This window comes from Herpailurus yagouaroundi, unplaced genomic scaffold, assembly GCF_014898765.1.
Source record: "Herpailurus yagouaroundi ecotype Mexico unplaced genomic scaffold, PumYag 210, whole genome shotgun sequence".
Taxonomy (NCBI): Eukaryota; Metazoa; Chordata; class Mammalia; order Carnivora; family Felidae; genus Herpailurus; species Herpailurus yagouaroundi.
The window spans coordinates 19,417,064-19,433,207 of NW_024412441.1; the positions used below are offsets into that span (position 1 = coordinate 19,417,064).

The 16,144-nt window shown below is 35.7% G+C and overlaps 1 protein-coding gene across 3 annotated transcripts in view; it reads left to right on the plus strand.

Moving 5' to 3' along the window:
- Positions 1 to 16,144, plus strand: part of EIF5B (eukaryotic translation initiation factor 5B) — a 93,863-nt gene that overhangs the window by 64,764 nt on the left and 12,955 nt on the right. For all 3 annotated transcript variants that reach the window (XM_040454027.1, XM_040454029.1, XM_040454028.1), the window contains 4 exons: positions 1,953 to 2,060; positions 2,231 to 2,341; positions 5,101 to 5,168; positions 5,709 to 5,850. In XM_040454027.1, the coding sequence (XP_040309961.1) occupies positions 1,953 to 2,060; positions 2,231 to 2,341; positions 5,101 to 5,168; positions 5,709 to 5,850 (429 nt within the window). The remainder of the gene's footprint in view (positions 1 to 1,952; positions 2,061 to 2,230; positions 2,342 to 5,100; positions 5,169 to 5,708; positions 5,851 to 16,144) is intronic.

The window sequence follows — 16,144 nt, forward strand, 5'->3', positions numbered from 1 at the left end:
TACAAATTGTACTCCATCTTATGGAAAGATCCTAATTAGTCTGTTTCAGCTGCCAGAACAAAATTTCTCAGACTAGGTGCTTTAAACAACAGAAATTTATATTCTGATAGCTTTTAAGGCTAAAAGTTCAAGATTGAAGAGTCAGAGGGTGGTTTTCTGGTGAGGGCTCTCTCTGGTTAGCAGATGCCTGCCTTCTCACTGAGTCCTCATATGACCTTTACCCTGTGCAGGCTCAAAAAGATTTTTTTTTTTTTTTTTTTAACTTCTCCTCTTAAGGACACTTGTCCTATTGGATTATGGCCCCACCCATATGAGTTCATATAACTTTAATTGCCTCGTTAAAAGCCCCATCTCCAAATACAGTCACATTAGGAGTTAAGAATTCAGTGTATAAATTTGGGAGAGATGCACTTCAGTCCATAACATTTCATGATTCCAAAACCTTGCCACATATAACTTTCTAAAATGCATAGCAGACTTTTGGATAAGAATCTCCATTGTGGAAGGAGTCTCTAAATGATTCTATGCAACCACTAGGTTTCAGCCTTGGGTTTGAGGAACTATTCATTAAGAAATCCCCAACTACAGATGATTAAGTGGTTACTAATTTTTGCTGTTATAAAACAATACTGCAGTGAACAAACACGGTTGTACATATGCATTTCTGTATGCTTATGTCATTGTTTCAGGACAGATACTTTCAGGTAGAATTTCTGAGTTAAAGTCTAAACTACATTGCCTTCCAGAAAATTGTAATGCTACACCAAGTGTGGGAGAAAAGGCAAATTTTCAACCATATCAGATCCTAACTAAGGTCATGATGTCTATATTTGAGTCTTACAGAGTGTAAGGTTCTTGTGTATGACTCCTTGTTAGTAAATACATCTGACTTTTGACGTTCCAAAATGTTTTTTCATTCCATTTTCTGTAGAAAGATCCAGTGTCTAGTGGTAGAAAGTAAATAATTTTTACAAAAATGGTTTTTAGATGGAAAATAGTTTTATAAATTACATCAAAATTTTGTTAGAAGTCTTATCTCCTTTAAATGCCCAGTTTACTATGCTCAAAAAGTTGGCCTTTCAAGGAGCTGCTGGCTTGTGTGTTTTTGTTTGGTTTTCAGCTGAAGTAGCTAGGTGTATGCTACAAGAGAAACACATGATCCAAGAACATGCCTCTCAGGCTTGATGAGTGGTATCTTAAGGTAGGAAATGTCATTAGACTCTTAGGCTGAGGATTAAATATACCCTCTCTTAATTGAAAGTTTTTTCGGTAAAGTTTATTTTAACTTATTTTGAGAGACAGAGAGCGCACACATGCAAGTGGGAGAGAGTGAGGGAAACAGATTCCCATGCAGGCTCCAGGCTTTTAGCACAGAGCTTGATGTGGAGCTCAAATTAATAAACCACAGCTGAAGTCAAGAGACGCTTAACTGACTAAGCCACCCAGGTGCCCCTCAATTGAAAGGTTTTATAGCGTTTGTACACTATCAAAGTTTTCAAATAAATTGCTTTGAAATATTTTATTTTATAGTTTTGAAGTTCGAATGAAATTGTTTGAATGCAAGAGTATATATACCTCCTTTTATATAAATCCCCACATAAGTTAGAGGTTGTACTGTATACTAAGTATGATAGATCAATTTCTTATATTCCATTAAATAAAAGCAGTGTACAAAAGTGTTCAGAAAGTTGGAGCCAAAATTTTACATGATTTTTACTCTTAATTTAATAATGTTGCTCTGAAATCTATTTTAGCAGGCTTCCCTTTGTCCAAAGGTACTGTAAAGGGAATTAGATTGTAAAGTTTACATTGTAAAGTGCAGTTACATGTAGTTAAATCAACAGAGAACCTTGGATGAAGGTTCTGGCATTCTCTTGCTAAGGCAACATAATGTAAAGGATGATGGCAGTCAAGGTTTGAAATAATTTTGTGATTTTTTTTTTCATTCCTAGAAACGACGACTTGAACACAGTAAAAATGTAAATACAGAAAAGCTAAGAGCTCCTGTTATTTGTGTACTTGGACATGTGGATACAGGGAAGACAAAAATTCTAGATAAAGTAAGAAAATATTGTTAGCTTTGATACAACTTCTTAAGTGAATGATATAAAAAGCTAATAGAAACCATAGCATATATAGGCAGTTCTGTTAAATAGGTTGCTACCTTCTTACTGCTTTTGCTTCTTTTTATATTTTGAAATACAAATCTGAATCTGCTATCTTATCCCAGCTTCGTCACACACATGTACAAGATGGTGAAGCAGGTGGCATTACGCAACAAATTGGGGCCACCAATGTTCCCCTTGAAGCTATTAATGAACAGACTAAGATGATTAAAAATGTAAGTACAAATGTAAATGTATTTTGCATGTTTCAATCTCTAACAAAAATTCAAATATAGGAAAAAAGGTTAGTATAAAGACCCACGTGCTCACTATTTATAATTAACACTTGTGCCACTTTGCTCTGTTTTGCTTCAGATCTTTTTTTTCCCCCCAAAAGAAAACATTAGATGAATAGGACCCCTCAAGTTTCATTTCCTTTCCTCGTGCTCCCAGAAGCAATCACTATTTTGAAGTTAGAGTATGTTTCGCCTACATGTTTTAACACTTTCACCATAGATCTCCATGTTTAAAAACTGTTTCCTCCCACACCCTTTTTAGCTTCTGTCAAATTGATTGTATTTTCTTTATCTCCCTTATATTCTCTACTTTGGAGATATTCAGCTTATTTATCCAAAATATAACACAATAAAGAAAATCACATAAGATTAAGGTAAAAACTTAATGAATCATTAAAAAGCAAAACCTTTAGGGGCGCCTGGGTGGCGCAGTCGGTTAAGCGTCCGACTTCAGCCAGGTCACGATCTCGCGGTCCGTGAGTTCGAGCCCCGCGTCGGGCTCTGGGCTGATGGCTCAGAGCCTGGAGCCTGTTTCCGATTCTGTGTCTCCCTCTCTCTCTGTCCCAAAAATAAATAAACGTTAAAAAAAAAAAAAGCAAAACCTTTGTGTAATCCATGTTAGGAGATAGAACCTTGGCAATTACCTCAGAAGACCTCTCTTATGTCCCTTTCCAATCAAAACACTCTTCTACTCAGGAGGAACTTTTAAAGTAATCTCTACCTTTAATGTGTTAGAGGTTGCAAAATGTTGCTATTCTAAGCCTATTATTGTGTTTATTTATTGGATTACTTCTTTAGAAAAACTGCCTGGTTTGCTGTTTGTTACTCAGGATAATATGTATAGTGAAGGCAGAATAAATGCCTAATCCTTTACCTTATTTACTAACTTTAAAAATAAAGAGTGACTAATTTTGTTCGGTTTTGTATTGCTATAAACTCATGGATTGAAACATATTTACTGTGTTTTAATTCATTTATTCTTGTGGTGAGATAGCCTCATCTTCATCTACTGATTGGCTACTGAGTCTTTTTGGTTCGCTTTTAGTAGTGTTTGGTTGCATCCATGCTGTTTGGTGTAGCAGAATCTTCCAGGCTCATCTACATACCATGCTCCAGTCTTGGAACTGGGCCTTATAAAAAAAAAAAGAAAGAATCCGTAATTCCATTATCCTAGAGCAGGTGAAAAGGGTAAATTTGGAACTGAGAAGTAATAAAATTGATAAATGACACACATGATAAATTATTACATGCTAATGTGTCTCTACTCCTTATTTTGTCTTAGTTTAGTATATAGAAAGGGTCTACAAATTTGTCTCCAGTTTGGGGAAGGGAGGTTTGGTTGAGATTATGTTTTATGAAGCTTGTTTTCTGGTAGATTCCTAAGGAAGGAATAATGGGAATAATATTCTTTGAGTTTTTGAATATTGTATACTTTGTGGCCTTCATCCTGGAAAGTCAGTTGGCTCCATATAAAATATTTGATTCTCATTTCCTTTCCTTAAATATCTTAAATGTTACGCTGGTTTCTTCTCACATAAATTATTGCCTTTCAAGTTTGATCACAAGCTGGTTTTCATCCTTTTATAAGTAATGTGGCCTTTCTGCATCTTGGTGTTGATTGTTCCAGGTCAGTTTTCCAGTTATGTGGAAATTTTCCAGTTCCATCTCAGTATGTAGTTTAAAATATTTGAGCACCATTTTCTTGAATTATAGTTTTTTAAATTCATAATTTAGAATTTATCTTGGTTGTAATTTATCTGGTATTTCTATGTTAGTCATTGGAGATTTTTCAACAGCTCATTCCACTAGTTGCCAGAACTTGAAATCTGGTTTTATTTTAGAACACCATTAAAGAGCATGATTTTTATTAGACGTATATTAAAGTTCTCAGGATAACTTTTATATGACAATTCTATTTTTTTGTATTCCAGAAATACAAAATAGAAATAATTATGGTGCCCAGTGAATGTTGATTTAAGATCACCAGTATGCAAATATGAGAGGTTTTACATGATGAATCATTTTGACATAGAACAGGAGATAAGATTTTGAAAAATCATTTGAAGATTGACAAAAAGTATAGATAAACAAGTAAAAGTTTTGTGTGTGCGTGAGAGAGAGATTTGTTGGTCAGTGCCACACTTTAGGTTAAAGGAGAATGTGCATATCAGGCATGTTGTAATTTTTTTCCATTCATTAATGAACTTTTGTCCAGAAAATTAAGTGTTTATGATGTTATTTAAATAAAGCAGCATATGAAGTCTTTCTTAAAGATATTTCAGGTTGATGAGGTAAATTTTCTTTAAAATGTATTTTAGGATATTTTTCAAAGCTTAGAATTGCTTTAAAGTTGGAACAGATACATTTTTCAAACAGCGAGAACCTCTTCTTGCATGTCACCTTTTTATAGATAGTCACTCTAAGATGACTGCTGTCATTTATTACTTACTGATAATCTGCTCAAAAATTTTTATGACCTTAACAAAGAGAATGTTTTCTTATTTTTTTACTTGCAAAGCTCCTTTTGGTATTAATGAAAATACTGTTGTGCTTTGCTGCTTGACTCACTGTTTTAAAACCATTTTTTAGAAAAGGAAGTGGTGATATTTTTAAGTTTTCATGGCAGAATAATTGTTTTTATAAGAAACTTTATAAAGTTTGGCTTCCTGAAGCTCTCCACTTTTCTTCACCTTTTCTAGTTTGATAGAGAGAATGTACGAATTCCAGGGATGCTGATTATTGATACTCCTGGCCATGAGTCTTTCAGGTAAGAGCAACTTGAAACCAAACTGCTTGAAACGATTAAGCCTAAAAGTTCAGTGAGTCAGAACGTCTGATTAATCAATTTTTGGGTTGTATTTTAAGATGTGTGGTCCCACTATTGATCCTTATCTGTGCCTTACTGAATATGCAGTACTTTATTTGGATACTTGTATTTTGTAGAGATCTTTTATACTTTGAAAGACCAAATCCTAATACATACTTGGTCTGTCTCCTGTGAAACCCATTATAGGTGGAATTTATCCTGTTGCCTCTTGGCCATATTCCTTAGCGCAAAAAACTTGGCCAGTACAATTTGCAGAAATATTGGAGTAACTTCTGGAACTAACTCATTCCAGCTGATGTCAATTCACTGTGTCAGATAAGCATTTGGCAAGTTAAGGGCTAATGGCACTTGAATGTTAATGCGTGTGCTTCATTTTGGTTTTTTTTTTCTGTAGGTTTTACAAAGAAATTAAAAATTTGTTTAAGCAGAATAGTAATTTTAAGATTTCTACTTATTCATCTTTTCCCCTCTTTTCAACAGTAATCTAAGAAACAGAGGAAGCTCTCTTTGTGATATTGCTATTTTAGTCGTTGATATTATGCATGGTTTGGAGCCCCAAACAATTGAATCTATTAACCTTCTGAAATCTAAAAAATGTCCCTTCATTGTTGCACTCAATAAGGTAAGCTCCCCTGAAAAATTAAATGTGAAGACATGGTTCTTAAATTTTTGTGATTAAACAAATGTGCCATAGTATAACTTTCATATAAGAATATGTACTCATGCCAAGTTAAATGTATTTTGACAGATTTATACACACATATAAAACCACTACCATCGGATAGACCATCTCCATATTTCCAGAATGTTCCCTCATATTCTGTTACAGTAAGCCTACCCCCTTTGTCAAGCCCAAACACTGATCCTCCCATCAGATCAGTCTATAAAACAGACTGTTTCATATTAATGGAATTACACAGTGTGTAATCTTTTGAGTCTGGCATTTTCCACACACTTGTTATTTTGCATTTATCCGTGTTGCATATACCATTAGTGGTTCCTTTTCATTGATGAGTAATATTTCATCATCTGAATAATACCACACTTCATCCAACTTACAAATTGAAGAATATTTGCATTGATTCCACTTCTAGCTTATTAAGGAAGCAGCTATGAACATTTCCACAGGTCTTTGGGTTGACATTTCTTTTGGGTAACTATTTAAAAAGAGAACTGCTGGGTCAAGTGGTATTTATATGTTTCACTTAATTAGAAAGTGACATTTTCCCAAAGAGATCATACCACTTTATATTTTAGGATTTCAGTTCTGCAAATTCTTGCCAGCATTTGTTCTACCTACAGCTGTTGTAGTAAGTGTGTAATGCTAAATTATTATGGTTTCATTTGCATTTCTGTCATGACTAATGGCATCAAGAATCTTTTCATGTATTTATTTGTCATCTCTCTCTTTGTGAAGTAACTATTTTAAAATCTTGGTTCATTTTTTATTAGATTGTTGTCTTGTGGAATTTTTAGAGTTCTTTATTGTTGATATAAGTCTTTTGTCAGTTATGCGTATTGCCGGTATGTTCTTGTAGTCTAGGACTTGGTTTTTCATTTTCGTGATGATGCGTTTTGAAAAGCAAAAGTTTCTAATTTTGGTGAAGTCTGATGTGTGGGAATTCTTTATAATTTGTGTTTCTTATGTTCTCTGTAAGTAATCTTTAACCACCCCAAGTTTATGAAGAAAATTTTTAAGTGTTTCTAGATAGTTAACATTTAGGTCTGTGATTATTTTTAGTTAATTTTTGTGTATAGTATAATTTAAGGATCAGGGTACACTTTTTTTCTACGAATATCCAGTTCAAAACCTTTTGTTGGAAAGATTATATTTTCTTTTTTGATTTCTTTTTATAATGATGTATAGTTGACACAAGGTTACATTAGTTTCAGGTGTACAACATAGTGATTATTATATTCTACATTGTTTTGCTGTGCTGACAAATGTAGCTACTGTCACTGTATATTCTACTATTATAGTAGCATCAACTATATTCCTATGCTGTATCATTCATTCTTGTGATTTATACATTCTATAACTGGAGTCCTATACCTCTTACTCCCCTTTACCCATTTTACCCATGCCTCTCCACCTCCAGCCTCTAACATTGTTATGTTTATGGGTCTGTTTCTACTTTTTGGTTGTTTGCTTGTTTTTTTTTTTTTTTTTTCTTCTTCTTCTTCTTCTTCTTTTTAGATTACACATATAAGAAATCATATGGTATTTGTCTTTTTCTGTTAGGCTTATTTCACTTAGCATAATATCCTCTGGGTCTGTCCACGTTGTAAATGGCAAGATGTCATTCATTTTTATAGCTGAGTAATACTCCATTGTGTGTAGTGTGTGTGTGTGTGTGTGTGTGTGTGTGTGTGTGTGTATGTACATGTACATACCACATCTTTATCCATTTAACTGTCATTGAACACTTAGGTTGCTTCCATATCTCAGATATTGTAAATACTGCAGCAAACATGGGGTGCCTCTGTGTTTTTATATTAGGGTTTTCATTTTCTTTGAGTAAACACCCAGTAGTGGAATTGCTGGATTATAATGGTATTTATATTTTTAATTTTTTGAGGAAACTGCATACTGTTTTCCACATTGGTTGCTCCAATTTACATTGCCACCAACAGTGTAGGAGGACTCCCTTTTCTACACATCCTCACTGACACTAGTTATTTATTGTCTTTTTGATACTAGCCATTCTAACTCTGTAATAAGGTGATATCTCATTGTGGTTTTGTTTGTGTTTCCCTGATGATTAATGATGGTGAGCATCTTTTCAGGTGTCTCTTGACCATCTGGATGTCTTATGGATGGAAAAATGTTTATTTAGGTTTTCTACCCTTTTTTAAATTTGGATCATATGTGTTTGGGTGTATAGCATGGTAGATGGTCTTTATGTTTGATGTTAACTCTATTGGCTATATCATTTGCAAATACCTTCTCTCATTCCATAGGTTGCCTTTCTGTTTGTTGAAATTTTCCCTCACTGTACAAAAGGTTTTCATTTTGGTGTAGTCTCAATAAGCTTATTTTTATTTTTGTTTCCCTTGTCTTTGGAGACATAGAAAAATGCTGCTACAGCTGATGTCAGGGAAATTACTGCCTTTGTTCTCTTCTAGTTTTGTGGTTTTAGGTCTTACCTTTAGGTCTTTAATACATTTTAAGTTTATTTTTGTGTATGGTGTTAGAAAGTGGTCCAGTTTTATTATTTTATATTTGTCCAGTTTTCCCAGCATCATTTGTTGAAGAGACTATTTTTCCCCATTGTATATTCCTTTCTCCTTTGTAACAGATTGACCCTAAAGCATTCGTTTATTTCAGAGTTCTATTCTGTTCCAATGATCTATGTGTCTGTTTTTGTGCCACTACCATTCTGTTTTCATTACTTTAGTGTTGTACTATAGCTTGAAATCTGGGATTGTGTTATTTCCAGCTTTGTTATTTTTTCTCAAGATTGCTTTGGCTGTTTAGAGTCTTTTGTGATTCTGTACAGATTTTAGGATTATTTGTTAAAGTTCTGTGAAAAATGCTTTTGGTATTTTGATTGGAACTGCATTGAATCTGTAGGTTGCTTTGGGTAGGATGGACGTTTTAACAGTATTCTTCCAGTCCATGAGTGTGGTCTTTCTTTGTATTTGTTTGTGTCATTTTCCATTTCTTATATCAGTGTCTTTGAGTTTTCAGAGTACAGATTTTTCACAGTTTTGGTTAAATTTGTTCCTAGGTATTTTATTCTTCCTGGTACAACTGTAAATGGAATGGTTTTCTAAACTTGCCTTTCTCCTACTTCATTATTAGTGTATAGAAATGCAAGAGATTTTTGCATATTAATTTTGTATCCTCCAACTTTATTGAATTAATGTAGTTTAATAAATTTTTGGTGGAGTCTTTAGGGGTTTCTGTATGTATTATCCTGTCATGTACTGATAGTGACACTTTTACCTCTTCCTAACCAATTTGGATGCCTTTTGTTGTCTGATTGCTACTGCTGGGACTTCCCATGCTATGTTGAATAAAAGTGGCAAAAGCAGACATTCTTGCCCTGTTCCTGTTCTAAGGAGAAAAGTTCTGTTTTTCACCACTGAATATGATGTTAGCTGAAGGTTTGTCATATATGGCCTTCATTATGTTGCAGTATGTTCCCTCTAAACCCACTTTGTTGAGTTTTTATCATGAATGGATATTGGCTTTTGTCAGATGCCTTTTCTGAATCTGTTGAGATGATCTTACGATTTTTGTCCTTCATTTTGTTAATGTGGTGTATCAGCTTGATTGATTTGTGGATATTGAACCATCTTTGCATCCCTAGAATACATCCCACTTGGTTGTGGTGAATGATCCTTTTCAGTGTATTGTTGAATTCAACTTGCTCATATTTTGAGGATTTTTTCATCTGTGTTCATTAGACATTGGCATGCAGTTTTCTTTTTTTGTAATGTCTTTGTCTGGTTTTGGAATTGGGGTAATCCTAGCATCATAGAATGTATTTGGAAATTTTCCTTCCTCTTCTATTTTCTGAAATAGTTTGAGCAGAATAGCTATTAACCATTTTTTAAATGTTAGGTAGAATTCACCTTTGAAGCCATTTGGTTTCAGAAGTCCTAGACTTTTGTTTATTGGGACTGTTTTCATTATTGGTTCAATTTTGTTATTAGTAATTGGTCTGTTTAGATTTTCTGTTTCCTCCTGATTCTGTCTTAGAAGATTGTATGTTTTCCATTATTATTTCTTCTAAGTTGTCAAAGTTGTTGGCATATAATTTTTTTGTAATAAACTCATAGTCTTTTGTATTTCTGTGGTGTCAGTTACTTCTCTTTAATTTCTGATTTTGAGTCTTCTTTTTTCTCAGTGAGTCTAGCTAAAGGTTTATTAATTTTGTTTTTCGTTTCAAAAAATGAGCTGTTGGTTTCATTGACTTTTCCTGGTTTTTTTTATAGTCTCTTTCATTCACTTCTTCTCTGATGTTTATTATTTCCTTCCTTCTACTAACTTGGGCTTTTTTTGTTTTTGTTTTTCCATTTTTAGGTATAAGGTTAGATTGTTTACTTGAGGTTTTTCTACTTCTTTTTTTGAAATTTATTGTCAAATTGGTCTCCATACAACACCCAGTGCTCATCCCAAAAGGTGCCCTCCTCAGTACCCATCAGAGATTTTTCTGCTTCTTGAGATATGCCTGTATTGCTATGAATTTTCCTCTTAGAACTGCTTTCACTGTTATCACAAAGATATTGGACTGTTGTGTTTTTGTTTTCATTTGTCTCAAGATATTTTTTTTTAATTAAAAAAAAAGTTTTTTTGAATGTTATTTTTGAGAGAGAGACAGAGCACAAGCTGGGGAGGGGCAGAGAGAGGGGGAGGCAGACACAGAATCTGAAATAGGCTCCAGGCAGGGCTCGAACTCTGAACCAGCAAGATCATGACCTGAGCCAAAGTTGGGCAATGAACCATCTGAGCCACGCAGGTGCCCCTTGTCAAGTTATTTTTAAAATTTCCTCTTTGATGTCTTCATTGACCTACTGGTTGTTTAATACCATGTTGTTTAGCTTCCACATGTTTGTTTTCAGTTTTTTTTCTTTTTTCTAGAAAAATGTAATTGATTTATATTTTTATACTGTTGTGATTCTAAAAGATTGATATTATTTCAGTCTTCTTAAATTTATTGAAACTTATTTTGTGGCCTAACATGATCTTTCTTGAAGAATGTTCCATGTGCACTTGAAAAGAATGTATTCTTTTGTTTGTGTATGGCATGTACTGTACATGTCCGTTAAGTCCATTTAGTCAAATGTGTCATTCAGAGATACTGTTTCTTTATTGATTTGTACCTGGATGATCTGTCCATTCAGGTAAGTGGGGTATTAAAGCCCCCTCCTATTCTTGTATTACTTGCAGTTTCTCCTTTTACATCTGTTAATAATTGCTTTATTTATTTATTTAGGTGCATAAATATTTACAATTGTGGTATCTTCTTGTTGGATTGATTTCTTCATTATTCTGTAGTGTCCTTCTTTGTCTCTTGTAATAGTCTTTGCTTTAAAGTCTCTTGTCTGATATTAGCATTGCTGCCCTGGCTATTGTTTTCTTTCTACTTTCATGTACGTGGAATAGCTTTTTCTATCCCTTTTCTTTTACTCTGTATATGTTCAGGGCTAATGTGTAGGCAGCAAATGGTTCTATTTTTTTTTCTTTTTTTTTTTTTTTAAGCTTATTTATATATTTTGAGAGATAGAGCAAGCACTCCACAGGCAGGGGAGGGGCAGAGAGAAGGAGAGACAGAATCCTAAGCAGGCTCTGTGCCATCAGCACAGAGCCCCATGTGGGGCTCCAACTCAATGAACTGTGGGATCATGATGACCTGAGCCAAGATCAAGAGTTTGAACACTTAACTGACTGAGCCATGTAGGTGCCCCAAATGGTTCTGTTTTCTTAACCATTCTGTCACCCTATGTTTTTTGATTGGAACATTCAGACCATTTACCTTTAAAGTAATTATTGATAAGGATGTACTTATTGCCATTTTTCAATTGTTCTCTGGTTGTTTTTGTAATTCTCTCTTCCTTTCTTCTCTTGCTCTCTTTTTTTGTGATTAATGATTTTTCTTTAGTGTCATGATTGGATTTTTTTGGTGTGTCTATTAATGGTTTTGTGGTTATCATGAAGTTCATGTATATAACATCCCAAGTATATAGCAGTCTGTTAATGGTCACTTATGTTTGAGCATCGTCTAGAAGAACTTCATTTTTATTTACCTCCTCTGCATATTAAATATATATTGTTATATTTTGCATCTTTTTTATTTTGTCAGGCTTCTTTCCTTTCATAATTTTGTTCTCTCATGGCCTTTTCTTTTCCATTTACAGAAGTCTCTTTGACATTTCTTATAAGGCTGTTGTAGTGGCGAAGAACTCCTTTTTGTTTGGGAAACTCTTTAGCTGTCCTTCATTTCTGAATGCTAATCTTGCTGGGTAGTGTTCTTGATTATGGTTCTTTTCTACTCCTTTCTGGCCAGCAAATTTCTGCTGAAGTGTCAGCTGATTGCCTTGTGAGGCTTCATCTCCTTTGGAGCTTTCTGTGCCTCCTGAATCTGAATGTGTTTCCTCTCCAGGGGTAGGGACGTTTTTCAGCTGTTACTTCTTAGGATAAGTTCTCTGCCCCTTTTTTTTAAGTCTTCTCCTTATCAGGCCTTTATAACATGAATGTTTGTTTGCTTGATGTTACCCTGTTATCCAACAGATCCCTTACTCTATAATTATTTTTAAATTCTTTTTTCCCCCCTTTGGTGCTTTCCATTCCCCTGCTTTCCAAATCACTGATCCATTCTTCTCATCCTCAGATCTATCGAATCCCTTTAATGTGTTTTTCATCTGCTATTCTTCAACTCTGATTCCTTCTTTTTTATATTTTATATGTCTTTTTTGAAGTTCTGCCTGACTTCATTCATGGTTCTCTCCAGTCCAGTAAGCATCTTCATTACTATTACTTTGAACTCTTGATCAGGCATACTGCTGATCTCCATTTCATTTAATTCTTTTTCTGAAGTTTTATCTTTTTCTTTGTTTGGAGTATATTCTTTTTGTCATTTTGATTTACTTCTTCTGTTTATTTCTATGGATTAGGTGGAACGGCTATTTTTCCTTAACTAGAGGGAATGATCTTGAGTGTGGGTTCCTGTGTAGAATGTGCTTGGTGAGTTGGGGTGGCTATCTGGACTGTGGTGTTTATGGACTGTGGATCCTAGCATTCTCCATGCTAGGGCCACCCTGGTGTGATAGTCAGAAGTGAAGTGGGTTCAAACCAGGTGTTCCTGGGGCTCTTCACCCAGAGGGCAGCACAGCTGGAGTTGAAATGGGTGGAAGCCAGGGGGTCCCAGGGCTCTTTTTATGGAGGGCACCCTAGCATCACAGCTAGAGCTGAAGTGGGTGTAACCGAGGGGATTCTGGGGCTCTCCTTGCAGAGAACACTGACAGGATAGCTGAAACTGAGTGGACACAGGCTGGGGCAGTACTGTGGCACTCTGCATTGAATGCACTCTGAGTACAGCTGAATCTGAAGTGGATGTGAGCTAGGGCTCCTGGGGCTCTCCATGCAGGGATGCCCTGGTAGGGTGACTAAAGCCAAGGCAGGTATGGGCAAGGATTGTCCTGGGTCACTGCACACAGGGGTGTCCTGGCAGGGCAGCTAGAACCAAGGTGGGTACAGACTGGGGGTGCCTTGGGCACTCCATGAAGGAGATTCCCTGGCAAGTTGTCTGGAGTATAAGCTGGTATGGGTTGGGAGGTTCTAATATGCTCTAAGCCAGGGGAGTCCTGGCAAGTTGTCTGGAGCTGCAGTGGTGTGGGCCTGAGTGTTCTAGGGTGCTTTGTGTTTGTGTCACTTTGACGGACAGCTGCAGCTGTAGTGAGGCATGTAGTGAGGCTGGCTAGGCATGTCCTGGTATGCTGCACCGCACAGGAGCCATCTTGATGGAATGGCTTGGGTCGGGTGTGGGCTAGGGACTCAGGGCTGACTGAGGTGTTAGGCCATCTAGAATGCCTGGACCTTGCTCCTGTCCGCGCTGCCAGGGTGAAGGCACTTGACAGTTCCTCTTGACCTGGAGCTGGTTCCTTTATATTCTAGATGTCTTCGCAAACCACAGCTTTTTTTCTGCACTCCAGGGCAGATGAATCTACTCACAGTCCTTCAGTACTATCCTTCCACACAGAAGTTTGCAGTGTTGATGGGGGTCCTCTTTGTTTCTGTGTCTCTGTCTCTCTTGCCATTCTCTACATGGTCTTTGTTGTACAGAAGCTGTTAGCTCTCCGTTCTTCTTCAGGATGAATTGTTCTGTAAATAGGTATAGTTTTAGTGTGTCCCTGGAGGTGGTGAGGTCAGTGTCTCCCTATATATTGCCATCTTGGACCAGCAGTTCTGCACTGAATTACTTTTGAATCTTTGTTGACTACTAATTGACCATGTACATATGTCCCTTTTTGGTATTTATCTTCTCTTCCATTGACCTGTATATCTCTCCTTATGCCACTACTACCCTGTTTTGGTTATTATAATTTATAGTAATGTCTTGAAAGCAGGTATTGGTAATTTTAACTTTTTGTTTCTCATAATTGTTCTGGTTATTTTAGGGTTCTTGAATTTTCATATGAAGTTCAGAATCTGCTTAGTTTTTACAAAAGGACTTTTGGAATTTTGTTTGGGATTGTATTTAATTTGTAGGTAAATTCTGTGAGAGTTGACATTTTATCAAAATTGAGTCTTCTGATAAGTGAACATGACATCTCTATATTTATTTACTTAGTTTTTTATTTCTTCTTGGTGATATTTTGTACCTTTATTGTCCATGTGTTGGACATATTTTTCTAAATTTATCCATAGTATTTTCATGGTTTTGATGCTGTTGTGAATAACATAAAATATAACATATGTGAATAAAAATAAAAAATAACATATGTGAATAACATAAAAAATATTTAAAATTTTGGGGTTTGTAATTTATATAGGAATATAGTTGATTTTTATGTATTCATTTTTAAATCTTGTGATGTTACTAATTTCACTGATTAAGCCTAGAAGCTTCTTTTGTAGATCATGTGGGATTTTCCATCTACATGATTATGTTATCTGCAAATAAAGGGTTTGTTTTACTTTTTCCCTTCATGCGTGTGCTCTGTAAATTTTCTTCTTCCTGACTGCACTAACTAGACCTTCTGGAACAACGTTGAATAGAAGTAATGACAGACTTCTTGCTTTCTGCCCTACCTTAGGGGGAAGTACTTGATCTTTCACCATTACATGTGATGTCAGCAGTAGGTTGCTTAAAGTGTTACTCTTGTTTAAGTCATGAGATGTTAAAATTTGTCAGATGGCTTATTCTGCTTCTCTTAAGATATTCATGTGGCTTTTCCTCTTTATTCTGTAACATGAGTTACTGTTGATATTTTGAGGAGACTTTACTAACATTTTATTATGAAGACTTTTTTTTTTATACAGCCATTTAAGATTTCATAGCAGTGTTGACAGGAAGGTAGAGATTTCCCACATACACGTATGCATAGCCTCCCAATATCAGCACCCTCCCTCCCACACCAGAGTGGTACATTTGTTGTAATTGATGAACTTACACTGACACATCATTATCACCCAAAGTCTATAGTTTAGGGTTCATTCTTGGTGTTGTACATTCTGTGGGTTTGGACAGATGTATAATGACATGTATCCAACATTTTGGTATCATGTTATTTTTACTGCTTTAAAAATCCTTTCCACTTTGCCTGTTTCTTACCCCATCTCTCAGTCCCTGGCAAAAAGATCCCTGATCTTTGTACTGTCTGCATAGTTTTGCCTTCTCTGGAGTGTCATAGGTGGAATCATATAGGATTTTACAGTAAGCTTTTTCAGATTGCCTTCTTTCACTTAAAAATAAGAATTAAAGTTTCCTCCACGTATTGTCATGGCTTGGTAGCTCAGTTTTTAGTTGTTGTTTTTTTTTTTTTTAATTTTTTTTAACGTTTATTTATTTTTGAGACAGAGAGAGACAGAGCATGAACGGGGAGGGTCAGAGAGAGAGGGAGACACAGAATGTGAAACAGGCTCCAGGCTCTGAGCAGTCAGCACAGAGCCCGACGCGGGGCTTGAACTCACGGACTGCGAGATCGTGACCTGAGCCGAAGTCGGACGCTTAACCGACTGAGCCACCCAGGCGCCCCTCATTTTTTAGTTTTAAGATCATTTATTTTGCTTAATAATTCATTCCGTTGTCTGGATACACTACTGTTTATTCATTACCCATTGAAGGACATCTTGGTTGCTTTCAAGTTTTGCAGTTAGGAATAAAAGCTGCCATGAACCTCTTTGTGCAGGTTTGTGTGTAAGCATATGTTTTCTGGTTCTCTGGGTGAATATCAAAGAGTGTGAT